Here is a 14660-nt window from a genome sequence, read left to right on the forward strand (position 1 = left end):
GGATTTGTGTAAGGTGAAAACAAAGGAGGAGATGCATGAGTAAACCTTCAAGGGAGGTTTATGTAATTTGTTCAAAAAGTATCTATTTAAATCAAATAATAAAAAAATGTGTATTAAAAATTAGGGTTTTAATTGCAGTTATCAATTTTTTTAATTATAATCTATAAGTTAAAATCAATTTTTCTCATTTCTCATTTGACATATATATTATTTTATTTTCTAGCTACTCACATCATTCGGCCTATTGGCCTACCCTTCAAAGCAAGGGCTATGAATCGAGTCTCATGTGATTTGTAACAATTCCAAAATGCTCATTCTTGATAGATATGTTAACTAAAAGTCCATACAGAAATTTTTTTCTAGTAAAATGTAATTGTAGCTATTATTGAGCTTTATATTTTGTGAAAAGAAAGACAACAAAAAAATAATCATTGTTATCAAGTTATGTAGCCTCAATGCGTTTTTCATTCACATTTTCCAACTCTGGGGACATGATGAACCGAAGGAATTTAAAATAATGACAATAACAGGGGATTGTCTTTAGTCCTGATTAGAGAATGATGAAGCAAAGTTTCTCAAACCGAGATGCCATAGTTGCTAATTTTAGAGATCTCCTTCGACATGGTATTTTTTTCTTTCTTTGCCTCAGAAGCAAGTTTGGAAACCTGTCAACCAAACAAAGTAGAAAGTTTGCTTCAGCGAAATTACTTTTAAACTAGCATTGGAACCTGTGCAATACACAGTTTTTTAGTAAATGAAAGAGTATGAAAAATAAATAATAAAATAACATATTTCAATTTTTTAAAAACAAAAATAAAATACATTAAAAAAACAAGGTGTAAACTGTCCCGCCGTACACGTGGCGAAGACTGGACAGTTTTTATATATAGATTACAACAAGCAAAATCTGTTAATCTTGGCATATTTTCTCTATTCATTAATAGCTGTTAAAAGTTCAAGGCTCTATGTAAGGAAATTTGTTACATAATTAAGTAGAAGTGAAGGAAACTCATCAACATGACAGCAAGGAGTAGTTCATTTTCCAACCAGAGTTATTACACCAAATTTTCAACCTAAAACCCAGACTCATAAGTTCAACCACTTGCCAAGCATTCCAATTGAATTTGGACCAAACAAGCAGCACAGAGCTAGGATAAATACAACCGTGAGACCATGCCAAGTTCAAGGCAATCATACTTTTATCTTACAAAACATTATCGAGAAATATAATATCCATTCTGAAGCAGATATAAACTATATAAACAAAGGCGGAAGGGCCAAGAGAAGACAAGAAATAGGCAATACCTGAAAGACGAAGTTTTATTCAACTGGAGACGTGAAGTAGGGATTATCTTGAAAGGGGACACATGCAAACATGTAAAAATGATGGAAGGGGAATAACACTAATATCTCCCTTACGTACAGGAGAATATTCGAGGAAGACAAATCAACAGTATAACCCTAGTCATAATTTGTGCCTTTGAACGGCCTTTCTAGCCATTTAGACTAACCTTGATGATAAAGACCTAGGCAACAGCCAACTACAGATGTCCTAGGAGGAGAGGGAACAAGAGCCCAAAAGTGGTTGGATTCTAGGGTTGCCATCCCATCAATCATAACCTGTTGTCATCCTGAATGTAAAAGTGCTTCCTAAATAATAATCTACACAACTATAAAGGGGGTGAGAGTTGAGTAAAAACTGCACCTTTATGTAGGTCTATAGGCTGGCCAACAAAGAACTCAAGCAGGGTCGTAGTGGGTGGACAGACCAGAACAAGAGATAACTCAAAGGGCTTGACTTTTGACTTGAGTATGGGATTCTAGTGTGAGGTTTATAAGGCCTTGGGGCTCTCCAACTACAACAACTAGCTTTTGTGGTATGGCTTTCCCAAGGTTCTTATCAATGTTATCAATGGCGGATGGAGGAACATGACAGAAGGCCTAAGAAGTGAAGGTGCTAACACATGAGACCAAGGAAGGAAGGACAAGTGGAGTAAGGCATGGAATAGGCAACACCAAAAGACAAAGTCGGATTCCTTCAAAGAAGTGAATCAGCAATATCATAAAAAAGAGGTGACATTTCCTGACATGTAGAAACAAAGGGTGAAAGGGATATAACACTTTATCGCTTTTGGGCACAAGTATAATTGAGGAAGAAATACTTAATAGCACGTGGAAATAATTTATCAAAGCTAAGAGCAACATCACAAACAGTACCAAAGGTGTGAGGAAGAACAAGAAATAGGAGCCATTTAGGAAATAAGAGGGAGTAAAATACTTTATTGATAGCAGAGGACAACATTTGATTTATGAAGAGAAACCTTTAGTGAAAACATCCACCCGAAACATTTTAAATGTGCATGGGCAGGCAATAAAACATGCAGTTTAAATAATATACCGGTATTTTTCACTTGGCAGTTCCATTTTGTTGAGGAGTGTGATGGTTGGAAGTTTTGAGTTATGCTATTAGTATCCATAAAAGAATTAAGGATGATGAAAAGTACTCTTCAACATTATGTTAGAATCCAATTGTAAGGCAAAGGACTTAAGTATGACATTGGAAGTATGGAATTATACCTAGGGTTTACAAGGCTTTGGGTTCTCCGACTTTTATAGTATGGTTCTCTCAAGGTTTTTGCTAATTGGTATCAAAGACTTTCACTTTCACTATGTCTCAGTTGCAAAAGAGTGACGCAAGTGGTGATGCCAACATTCAGTATTTGCTCAGGATTAGTCTAAATAGAAGTCGGTGTCTTTACTAGAATGAATAGGGAAGAAATCCCCAATTTACATCAAAGAACACACACTGCCAAAATTCGAGGGTCTACGCCTCCCAATGCCAAAGGCTGTGACACTTCTCAACAACATACCCCCCTCTCTCAATCCTTTCTCCTATTTATAGGAAATGTGCCTTGTTTCTTATTATTCAACCGCCTAATTACAACAAACTAATTGAATCTAACAATTAACTAACTCATTGAAAGTATGGTCTAGTTAAAAACACATTATCGTTGTGCAAGTGTTTGCTATCGAGTTAAAAACACAAATTTTATCATCTTTTCACATCATGTCAATAGAATGCAGAAGCTACAAGGGGAAGAAAAGTTTAGAATTTCATTGTAAGTTTCCAAACACAGCCAAATAACTATGTTTATTATTGAGAAAATCCAACTATTTCTAGAGAACTCACCAATGAAAGTATAACATGGTATCTGTCAGATTTCATTATTTATCATTAGATAAATATCAGAGATTTTATTCCTTATTACTGAGTAATTGATTGATTCTATGGAATAAATACTGATTTTGTTTATCCTAAATTACAAATAAAGCTTAGTGTGGTCATCAGAGATTTTGTTTACACCTTTGTTGATGCCTGTCTCACAAACAGCAGCTGGCCACCGTTCACCGCTGTCATGCCCTCCGTTCTCTGGCACCACCCACCCCCTAGAGTTAGGTATAGGTAGAAACTGATATTGAGTGGATGAGGTTGGGTGACTAGGGGAGGAGGGAGACTCAAACAAGGTAGTATATGGGAATTCTGACTCATTGAAGAGGACATCCTTTGAAATGTATATTCCGCCAGAAGGAGACAGACATTTGTAACCTTTACGAGAGGAAGAATATCCCAAGAAAAGACACTCATGGGATCTAAAGTCTAGTTTGTGGGTATTATAGGGTCTGGGCAAGGGAAAACATGCACAACCAAAGGTTTTTAAGAAGGTATAGTCAGGGTGTTTGTGAAACAACATGTGATAGGGAACAGAAAAATTTAGAGATGCTGTAGGTAGTCTGTTTATCAGATAAACAGCAGTGCAGAAAGCAAAATCCCCAAATTTCAAAGGTAAGGACGGATGATGTAGCAAGGTGAGGCCAAGTTCAACAATGTGTCAGTGTTTTCTGTCCACCACCTCATTTTGATGATGCGTGTGGGGACATATAAGTCTGTGTTGAATACCACAGTTGGCTAAAAAGGATGTCAAGGGTCTAAACTCCCCCCCACCCCAAATCAGTTTGAAGACTTTTGATTTTAGTATTGAACTGTAATTCAGCCATGATTTTAAACTTTTGGAAGACAGTAAAAGTTTCAACTTGACTCTTTAGGAGATAAATCCAAGTGAAACAAGAGAAGGCATCAACAAAGGTTATATAATACAGAAACTCATTAGTGGAGGGAACATAAGAGGGTCCCCACAGATCACTATAGATTAATTCAAGAGGAGAAGTAAAGACAGATTTAGAGAGAGTAGAAGGAAGTCTACGAGACTTGTCTACTGCACAAGCTGAACAAAAACCCATCAAGTTTTTATTAGATGTGGGTATTTTACAATGTTGAAGAACAAGTTGAAGTGCATGATGATTGGGATGGCCAAGTCTATCATGCCAAAGAGATCTAATTCTATTACATGGATTTACAATGAGATTTTCAGAGCTACTTTTACATGAATTAACAGAGGTATTTTCTGAACTGGAAACACAGGCAAAACCAGAAGGAGCAGCAGAAGAGTGCTGAAACTGAATCTGTCAAGACCATCAGGTCCAACATTGCCTTGAAGCAAGACTTCATTGGTAACCTGAGATTTCACAGCACAATGATTAGAGTGGAATTCAAAAAAAGACACCACTGTCCTTAGTAAATTGGTTAACACTAATAAGATTTTTAGAAATTGTAGGACCATGTAATAGATGTTTCAGAGATAAAGAAACATTAGAATTGTAAGGGGAAATGAAAGAAGAAGAACCAGTGGAAATGATAGGCAAACATTGATAATTCCCAATAAAGATTTGCTCAGGGCCCTCAAATGGTTCAAGTTGTTGAATATTCTGAGATTCTCCAGTCACATGAAAGGAGGCTCCTGAATCAGGTTATTCAATTAGTGGATGTTGAAGCTGGTTGAGAAGCTGTGTTTGTCAACATGGCACTAGGATTTGAGTTAGTACCAGACTTGTAGTTGCTATTAGTCCACACATTGGAAGGTTGATTTTCACCACTTGACTGCCCCGAATTAGGGTTATTCTGACCAGATGAAAAATTGTTCTGAGAATGAGGTCCATAGTTAGAAGAGGTTGGATCATGAAGAACAAGAGATGAACTAGGTTGATAGTTTGTTTCAAACCAATAATGGCACACATAGGCAGTGTGACCATACTTGTAACAGTTGAAATTGGAAGTTCACGAAGCAGCTGCCTCCACGACCTCAGCCACTGCCACCACTAGCACCGACGCCGCCGCGGTGATCACCACTGGCACAGCCACAGCTAGAGCCACCGCGGAAGTTAGAGAAACTCAAAGGATCTTGATGCGAGTACAACTTATTGGTTGTTTGCAAGTGCGTGAAGTTGATCGAGGGAGATTCAGCAAGTGACTGCTCAGACGCGCTACATGAGCAAGAAGCAAAGCTTCAACCTGCTCAAGAGGTTGAGTTTCAAATTTGCTCTCGATAATCGCTATGACTGAGTGATACTCCGAGGAGAGACCTTCAAGGATCATGCTGACATGCTCTTGAAGCATGATAGGACTTCCAACAGAGGCTAGGGAATCAGCAATCACGCGAAGATGAGATAGGAACTCGCGCATTGATTTAGTTCCAAGAGTCGTCGAACGAAGCTGAGTTCGAAGTTGACGCGTTGTGGCCTTTGTCTGGTTGTGAAAATACTTGTGAATGCACTCCCAAACTTCATAGGAATGAACACAACCAAGCATTCATGATAAAATTGGTGTGGAGAGAGTTGATTGGAGCCAAGTCACAAGAACTTGATCTTGTTGCTCCCAAATCTCATACGCTGGCTTCTGACAAAAATCGCAGCAGAATTTGGGGATTTGCCACAAATCGTTGAAGACGATGTGATTTAATCACTGGCTCCACCTGTTGTCGCCAAAGAGGAAAGGTAGAATCATTGAGTTTGTGTGCTATGGAGTTAGGAAAAGAAGAAAGATATGCATTCTATTGTATCGATCTAACCAAGCTCTGGATACCATATTAGAAACGGAGCAGTATATAAAAGAAGATAAGAAAGAGTTTGAGACATAAAAACATGAGAGTGAAGAAAGGAGAAATATATTTGGCCACTGAATATTGTGTCAGAGAGTTATATATAGAACAGTTACTGCAACTGTTTGTAACAAACTTCTAACTAATTAGGAGGACTAACAAACTTCTTAACTAACTCCCTTTAACTAAGAGTGCAGTTGAATACTACAACTCTTATGTACATACTCTAATCAAACTAACCCTTGCTCTTGATTTTTCTGTCCTATTTGTTGATAAATAATAGGAAATATGTAAAGTAAATCCCATGATTTTGGGATTAGGTTACATATTTGCAGCAAGTTCTTAAATCTAAAGATGGTATCAAAGATTAGGTCACCCTCTGAGCTAGCTTTTAGGGTTGATTTAGGCTCAAACCCAAGTTCTAAGATGGTATCAAAATTTATCCTAGATCCATTAAACGGGTCACCTACCATGTCATTCACACACCAAACCCAATAGTGTTGGGCATGTGTTGAGAAAAACTCAAGTTCCACATTGACTAGAGATAAGACCACAATAGAATATATAAGTGGGAGACAACCATCACCCTTTGAGCTAACTTTTGGGGTTGAGTTAGGTCCAAATTCACATTTTAAGGACTAAAAACATAAATCATAAAAAAGTTTAGGGACTAAAAAAATAGTAAACTCTAGATCTAAATATGCACAAGTAATCAACAAAGATAAGGAAATAACAGACGGAGAAAGCTCAACGGATCTCAACAATTACAAGTTGAGCTACGCCCAATCCCCTAATTAAGCTAATGCCTTGGTTGGGTCTAGTAAATATGAATTAAATTATTATTTATTATAGCTACCCATTCATCCATGATAAGAATGTTTAAAGTAAAGTAAAAAAGTTAACATTTTTCACAATGCCATTTTATGGGTTAACTCTTGAAAACTTTCATCTAAACCTACGCAATGAGAGATGTGATTCTGCCAACAGAATAATTACCTGAGATCGGAAGAGAGATGTTTCTCTTTTAGGGAGTTCTCCAAGGATATCTTTTAAACCTAACATAAAAACAAGCCAAATCATCAAAAGCACACGGTCCAATCACCAACTTATCTCATTGGTTGGCAACATCTTTTCCTTAAAAAAGAAATTACAATATTATGCATACCCCCTGCTCGTATTTCAATTTTATATGCTGATTGAATCACGTTACGGATCTGCTTTCCTGCATGTCTGTTATAAATTATAATATTTATAAATAATTGTTATCAATGCATAAATAGAAAATCAATGTTATGGCTCTTCATTCGTAAGTTGCAAACCTGAGTTTTGTCCTTCCATGTAAGAATTGCTCTTCTGCATGTAATGCACTCTTCTGAAAACAATAAGTATGACAAGTACCGTGAATATTTGAATAGCAATAGCAATCGGAAAGGGGTTTTCTCAAATTCATAGTATGTCAACCCAATGACATAAAAAGGCAACTGTAAAGTCACACTCCCTGTAACAAACTTTAAATGTAATGCCTTTGTTATGTAGTTATAAAAATACCATCATTTATCTACGTCAAAGTAATAGGTCAATGAGTTACTACTTATAACAGTATTTTTAACTGTTGTGTTGTGTGTCAAAGTAGACCACACCTCATGTTATTTATAATATGAAGAAGGAGTCAATATTGATTACAAGATCAATCAATTACTAATTAATAGGAAATAGAATATTCCAATAATAAATATAATTTTAGGAATAATATTAAGACAGAATCTCACACTTCCTCAAGCTATAGCATATTTGTGACATGAACCAAGCTTGTTACTAATGTGGTAAACCCAATAGAAACTAAAGGTGCTTTGAGTCATGTTGCGCCGAATAAACATGGCTCGGCGGTAGCCAACGAAGCCTGCAATGACGATGGAGACCAGTGTGACTCTCGCCAAAGATGCACCATGCGTTGTGTGCATGAACTTCACTTGCAAGGGCCCTCGTGGGTGGGGCCATGTGTGGCAGTGTTTTGAGTTGGCTACACACGTAGATGGCGTAGTGGTCTACGCCATGCGTTGTGTGCATGAACTTCACTTGCAAGGGCCCTCGTGGGTGGGGCCATGTGTGGCAGTGTTTTGAGTTGGCTACATACGTAGATGGCGTAGTGGTCTTCAGCAATGGCGACGGGTATTGATCACCCGTGAAAAAAGCAAAAAGATCCACCGAGGATGCCTTGAGACAGAGGGAGAGAAGATTAGTGTGACGCCAGAGATGCATCATGAGTCATGTGCGTGAACTTCACGTGCCATGACCCTACAAGGGGTCATGTGTGACGGTGTTTTGAGTTGGCTGTGCACTTGGACGACGTGGTGGTCTTTGGAAAAATCATTGGTGCAAAACAACAAGAGGGCAGCGTGGTGGCTGCCAAACAAGCCCAATAGTAGGCACGAGTATTGTTCACCCACAAAGAAACCTACATGACATTTTTAAAATTTAAAAATTAAAATACAATTTTTTGGGGATCAAAAATCGCCAAAAATTGCATAAAATATAATAAAAAAATATCAAAATACAATTTTTGACGGTTAACAACCACCAAAATTGCAAAAAATTACTGAATGGAACCCCTTTTCTCAGATCCAGAAAGAAACAAACGAGCACAACAAGGAAATGCAACAAGAAACATGAGAGCACAACAATGAAATCTACAACATAATCTCTAAGGAAGATACTCGACCCCTAATCCAATTTCTGAATTGGTCGGTAATTTCTGAAACTTTTTTGCGAGCATAATTGGTTGGCAATTTCTGAAACTTTTTCACTGGTAATCGATTGCATGACAATTGTAATCGATTACACAGTCATATCTTTGAAGGGTTGTGACTTTTCAATAGTTTTTCTGAAATCTCTTCGCTGGTAATTGATTACATGACTCATGTAATCGATTACACAGATCAAAATTCAAATAATGTTGTGCCGTTAGTTCATCAGTTCAAAATTTTCAATATGTCATTTTCACAAATTCTTTGGCAATCGATTATCAGTTCAAAAAGAGATTTCTGAACTGATTTAACTTTAATGAAAGAATTTTGACGGTAAAGATTTCTGAACCTGGTAATCGATTACCAAGAATCTCTTTTTGTTTGCTATAGTTTGGCCTCAAAATCTTTACTGCAAAATTCTTTTATTAAAGTTAAATCAGTTCAGAAATCTCTTTTTGAACTGATAATCGATTACCAAGTTTGTGTAATCGATTACCAGAGTTTGTGAAAATGGCATATTGAAAATTTTGAATTGATGAACCAACGACACAAAATCATTTGAATTTTGATCCATGTAATCAATTACAAGAGTCATGTAATCGATTACCAGCAAAGAGATTTCAGAAAAATTATTGAAAAGTCATAACCCTTCAAAGATATGACTGTGTAATCGATTACAAGTGTCATGTAATCGATTACTAGTAAAAAAGTTTTAGAAAATCTTTTAAAAAGACACATTTCTTCAAACTATTTTGAATAGGCACAATGGACCTATATATATTATATATATATATATATATATGTTCTCAGAGAACTTAACTTTCAAAACCTCTGTAAACATCTTTGGCCAAACTCTTGCAAATTATTGAGAATTCTTCTATAAACTTCAAGTTGTATCATCTGCTCTAAAAGAGAGAAATCATTTTGTTCATCTTATAAAACTCAGTTGTAATCAAGAGATTGTTTGTCTCTTGGCGTGTGAGAAACTCGAACCCAAAGGTGAGGGATCCCAAGGTGTGTCCAAAGATTGTAAAAGATTTACAAGGATAGTGGAAAATCTCAAGTGGATTACTTGAGGATTGGATGTAGGCACAAGAAGTGGCCGAACCAATATAAATCGAGTTTGCAATTCTCTCTTCCCTTATCTCGTTTATTTTATTGCAATTTACTTTGTCTTTCACATTTAAATAACATTGTTAAATTGATTACTGCTTCTTCTTCTACATTCTAAATCTATCACATATCATTTTAAAGGGATTAAAACTTGTTAGTCGAAAAAATTTCAAGACTTAATTCCCCCCCCCCCCCCCCCACTCCTTAAGTTTTTTTTTTATCGGCAAAAATAATATTGTATTTATATAAAATGAAGTACCAGGGGTACTGATATACACACATAAAGTATACCTTACTGTTGGTTCCACAGTCAGACAAACATAGTCTAAAGGAGAACCAAAGTAAGGATATAATTAAAATTTACATGTGTTGCTCTGCAAACTGTTCTAGCCTCTACTGATACAAAAACCTTGACTAATACTACTTGACCATTGGTTAAAATGGATTGTGAAATCTTTCTCAAAACCCCTTAGTCAAGTCCAAATGAGGAATGTAGCATCTTCAAACAATTTATTAGCATTAAAGGTTGCATTAGAGAACATTATACTGTTTCGGAGCTTCCAAATAGACCATGTTAAAGCTAACCACCAACAGTGCCATCTCTTGAGCCTTACACCATCAACTTGAACACCTATGTGTTGAAGAAAATGTTGTTGTGGAATTATTGGAAAAGCACCTTTTATATTCAGCCATGACATGGTTTCCCACCAAATAGGTTGGATTTTGCTGCAATGGGAGAATAAATGTGATGCACCCTCCTCTGCATTTCTGCAAAAAGGACAAAGCGTATCTGTGAGCTACACTTGTCTCCTCTGCAGATTTTTTCTGGTAGGCAGTCTGTCTCTAAGTAGCCTCCACGCAAAGACTGCTATTCTATTCGGAATCTTTAATCTCCACAATTCCACAAAGCACTCCTCTTGACTTCCCGCAGCTGCCTCCTCCTCTAACATTTGATATGCGTTACGTGTTGAATATTGGCTTGTTGGGTCTGCAGTCCACTCCCCCTCATCAGATCCTTGTTACTGAATAACCTTACCTTCAACCTCTCTTAGAAAATTGACAGCCAAGTCAATTTCAGTGTCAAACAGTGGCCTTCTCTAGGTGAAATTCCACTCCCATCCTATGTTTTTATGACTTCCCATCTGTCGAACAAGCTGATGTTGTTGTGATGATATCACGTAAAGTCTAGGATATTTTCCTGCCAATGTATCCTCCCCACCTAACCACCTATCCTCCCAGAATTTGATTTTATCTCCACTTCGAACCCTCCATTTCATCCCATTTTGGATAAGTTGCCCCTGGTGTGAATGAAGGAGAACCTTTTTTAGATCTCTCCACCAAATTGATTCATGAGCTGCTTAAGTTGCATTTATCAAACCCCTTCATCCACCATATTTGGATTCTAATACCCTAGCCCATAGTTCTTGGTTTTGCATGAGATTCCACTTCCATTTGTCGAGCAATGCAAGGTTAAAATTGCTGATGTCCTTGATGCCCAGGCCTCCCTTTTCTTTTGGTAAGCACACTACGTCCCAACTGATCCATGGAATCTTATTTTGGTCAGCTGCACCTCCCCACAGGAATCGATGTTGTATTCTCACCAGCCTATCCACCATTGCTTTAGGTACCCTGAAAAAAGAAAAGTAGATAGGATCGATGTTAGGACTGATTGTATTAGTGTCACTCTCCCCCCGAAGGATATGTGTCTCTGTTTTCACTTTGCTAACTTTCGCTCACATTTCTGAATAATGGAATCCCACATGTGTTGTCGCCTTGGGTTGGCCCTTATAGGTATACCCAGGTAAACAAGAGGAAAAGTCAGCAATCCACAATTCAAATATTTGGCTGCTTGTTGCTTCCATTGATCTATTTCACCAAAAGCTCCAAAGCATCTCTTTGCAAAATTTATTTTTAGGCCTGACACAAGTTCAAACGTCCTCAGAATAGTTTTAATTTCTTTAACATTCTCCATAGTTGTCTCCCCAAAAAAGATTTCGTCATTTGCAATGGGGCCACACTTGTTCAACATGGGCTAGATGGGGGTAGGGTTTGTCTGGGTTCAAATTGAGCTAGGGTTCAGGTGAGCACGAAGGGGATTATGGTTGATCTTGGAGGGGGAGGAGGTTGGGCCAGGCGTCGTCGTTGTCGGGAGGGTGGCATATGAAAGTTTGGATCTAGGCAATGGTGGTATTGGAGGTGGGTGATGGATTTGAGGGGCTCGTTGTGGAGGGAGAGGAAAGGAGGAAGGAATGGAGGGTGGAGCGGGCAAGGGGAAGGGGAGAGGAGAGGCCAAAGGAAGGAGTAGGTGGCATGGAGGGAGTTAGTGGAGAGGGTGAATTGGAAGGGAAGGGAGAAATGGCTTGACACGTGTTGCATAACCCACTACCACGTAGGTTCAGTAAGACCAAGCCTCACTCCAAGCAAAAAAACCACACATTTTGATATTGTGGGGACGAAAAATGTACAAAAAATCTTCCAGGGATGAAAAGCATACTTTGGATATTTTACAAGGATGAAAAACATTTTAGCCTATTAAATATTAACGAGTAGTTAATAATTCAAATGTTTGTTTACAAATGTTGTACACTCATATTTTTATATACAATTTTCTTAACATACCTTGATTGTGTGGTATCTTCGCTTTTAAGAACCCCCCAAATCCATATTGTATCATATATCATATTATGTATCTCGGATTCCTAGGGCAAACTTCCATGCTGCCAAATTATATACCTTTTGATAAAATATAGAATTTGTGGCCTGTTATAGAGAAAAATATTGAGAAATGATACTGATATTATTGAGTCTGAAAATTAGTTACAAAGTTAGTTATAAAAGAGGTAATTATAGACCTCTAGGCCTTCAGCCTAAGCACAAAACAAAATAAGAGAATTTTGTTTAACAGGATAATTGAATAACAGAATTCAGTTTATAACAGGATTCAGTTAGTAAACTAACATCCTGATACAAGTGTAGTGCTGTTAGCTTGCTAACAGCCCTTGCAAACTGTTTTACAGTTATTTACATATACTCTAATACCCCCCCTCAAACTTAAGGGGAAGATTTTTCAGAGAAAAAACTCTTCACATTGTGTTTGTCCCTTAGAACCTAAAAAGAAAGTGGCTTGGTTAAAACATCTGCCCACTGAGCCAAAGATGGAATATGCAAGACTGAAAGCTGCTTAGCCAGAACCTTCTCCCTCACAAAAAAGACATCAATTTCCATATGTTTCGTGCAACTGTGGAACACTGGATTATGAACAATGGGTACAGCACTTTGATTATCACAATAAAGAGCGGGAGTATTGAAGGAAACGTGTAATTTTGTTAAAAGAGCTTGAATCCAAGTTATTCAATAGAGGTTTGAGCCAAGCTACGATATTCAGCTTCAATACTGGACCTAGCTGTGACTTTCTGCTTGTGAGACCACCAGGATATCAAGTTGGAGCCAAGAAAGATGGCAGCCCCTGAAGTAGAACACCTATCATCTACATCTAATGCCCAATCAGCATCACAAAAAGCATAAAGAGCCAAAGGTTTCATCATGGAAGCAAGCTGAAGAAGTAAACCACGAGACAAGGTACCCTTGAGATATCTCAAGATCCTTTTAACCAATGTTGTTAATGACGGATGGCGGTTCATGGCGGAAAGCCAAAAATCAACCATAAAAATATGGCAGATGGCGTAACGGAAAATGGCAGACATCATGGCGAACAAAAAAAAAAAAAAAAAATATATATATATATACACATATAAATATTAACAAAACAATAGATAAAATATAAATAAAAAATTTAAAAAACAATGGATTGCATCCAAATAAACTAAAAGTTTCATGATGGTTCAGCCATTTAGAAGAGGACTGAAAAGAAAAAAAAAAGCGTGGTGTCAAACAGAAAAAAAAAATAAAAACGGGTGTGTCAAAAATAAAAAATGGGTGTCAAACAGGAAAAAAAACAGCTCCAAATATAAAAAATGGGTGTCAAACAGAAAAAAAAAAACAAAAAAACAGCACCAGAACACTGAAGGGTAGTACGCTGTCGCTGTCGTACATTGGTGCGGGGTGTCGCGCTACTGGCCTGCTGCTGTCGTCACGCTGGAGACTGTCGTTCGTCGTGTGCGTCGCCGTCGCTGCCGTTCATCACGCTGGAGACTGTTGCTGGTCGCATTGGAGACTGCTGTTCTGTTCGTGCTCACGCTCCGAGTCTCCTTTTGCAGAAGAAATTCGGGTAGGGTTGGGTCGGGTCAGCCCAACACCTGTTGCGCCAAATTTCAAAAAAAAAAAAAGCGCTATTCTGCCATTACCGCAATTCCGCAACGACCGCCATGGCGCCGCCATAACCGCTTTTTAATAACACTGCTTTTAACCACTACCCAATGAGAATCCAGAGGACTAGCCATATATTGACAGACTTTATTAACAGCAAAACTGATTTCAGGCCTAATGAGAGTAGCATATTGCAGAGCACCCACTACTGATTTGTAGAGTGTTGGGTCATGAAATAGATCAACACCATATTTGGACAGTTTACAGTTGGAAACCATGGGAGAAGAAATAGAGTGTGCCTCTGCCATTTGAGTTTTATGAAGTAAATCACAAACATATTTGCTTTGAGTCATTAGTATAGAGTTTTTAGGAATGTATTTTATCTCTAGTCCCAAAAAATAATACAAGTGACCCAACTGCTTAAGAGAGAAGGCAGTATTTAGTTTGGAAGTTAACTACTGAATAAGAGAGACAGAATTGCTTGTAATGATGATGTCATCCACATAAACTAAAAGATATACAGTATGCTTTAGATATGTGTAGA

At 37.7% G+C, this 14660-nt stretch overlaps 1 protein-coding gene across 5 annotated transcripts in view; it reads right to left on the reverse strand.

The window, feature by feature from the left end:
* Positions 1 to 287: 287 nt before the first annotated feature.
* Positions 288 to 14660, reverse strand: part of LOC114374647 (RGS1-HXK1-interacting protein 1) — a 37587-nt gene continuing 23214 nt past the window's right edge. For 2 of the 5 annotated variants that reach the window (XM_028332312.1, XM_028332310.1), the window contains exons 6-9: positions 7313 to 7365; positions 7159 to 7223; positions 6990 to 7048; positions 288 to 665 (exon numbers count right to left, since the gene is read on the reverse strand). In XM_028332312.1, coding sequence (XP_028188113.1) covers positions 576 to 665; positions 6990 to 7048; positions 7159 to 7223; positions 7313 to 7365 — 267 coding nt within the window. In that variant the 3' untranslated portion in view covers positions 288 to 575. Of the gene's footprint in view, positions 666 to 4284; positions 5868 to 6989; positions 7049 to 7158; positions 7224 to 7312; positions 7366 to 14660 lie in introns of those variants that run through there. The other 3 variants (XR_003658595.1, XR_003658594.1, XM_028332311.1) reach the window with 3 other exon arrangements.

This window comes from Glycine soja, chromosome 11 (assembly GCF_004193775.1).
Source record: "Glycine soja cultivar W05 chromosome 11, ASM419377v2, whole genome shotgun sequence".
Classification (NCBI taxonomy): Eukaryota; Viridiplantae; Streptophyta; class Magnoliopsida; order Fabales; family Fabaceae; genus Glycine; species Glycine soja.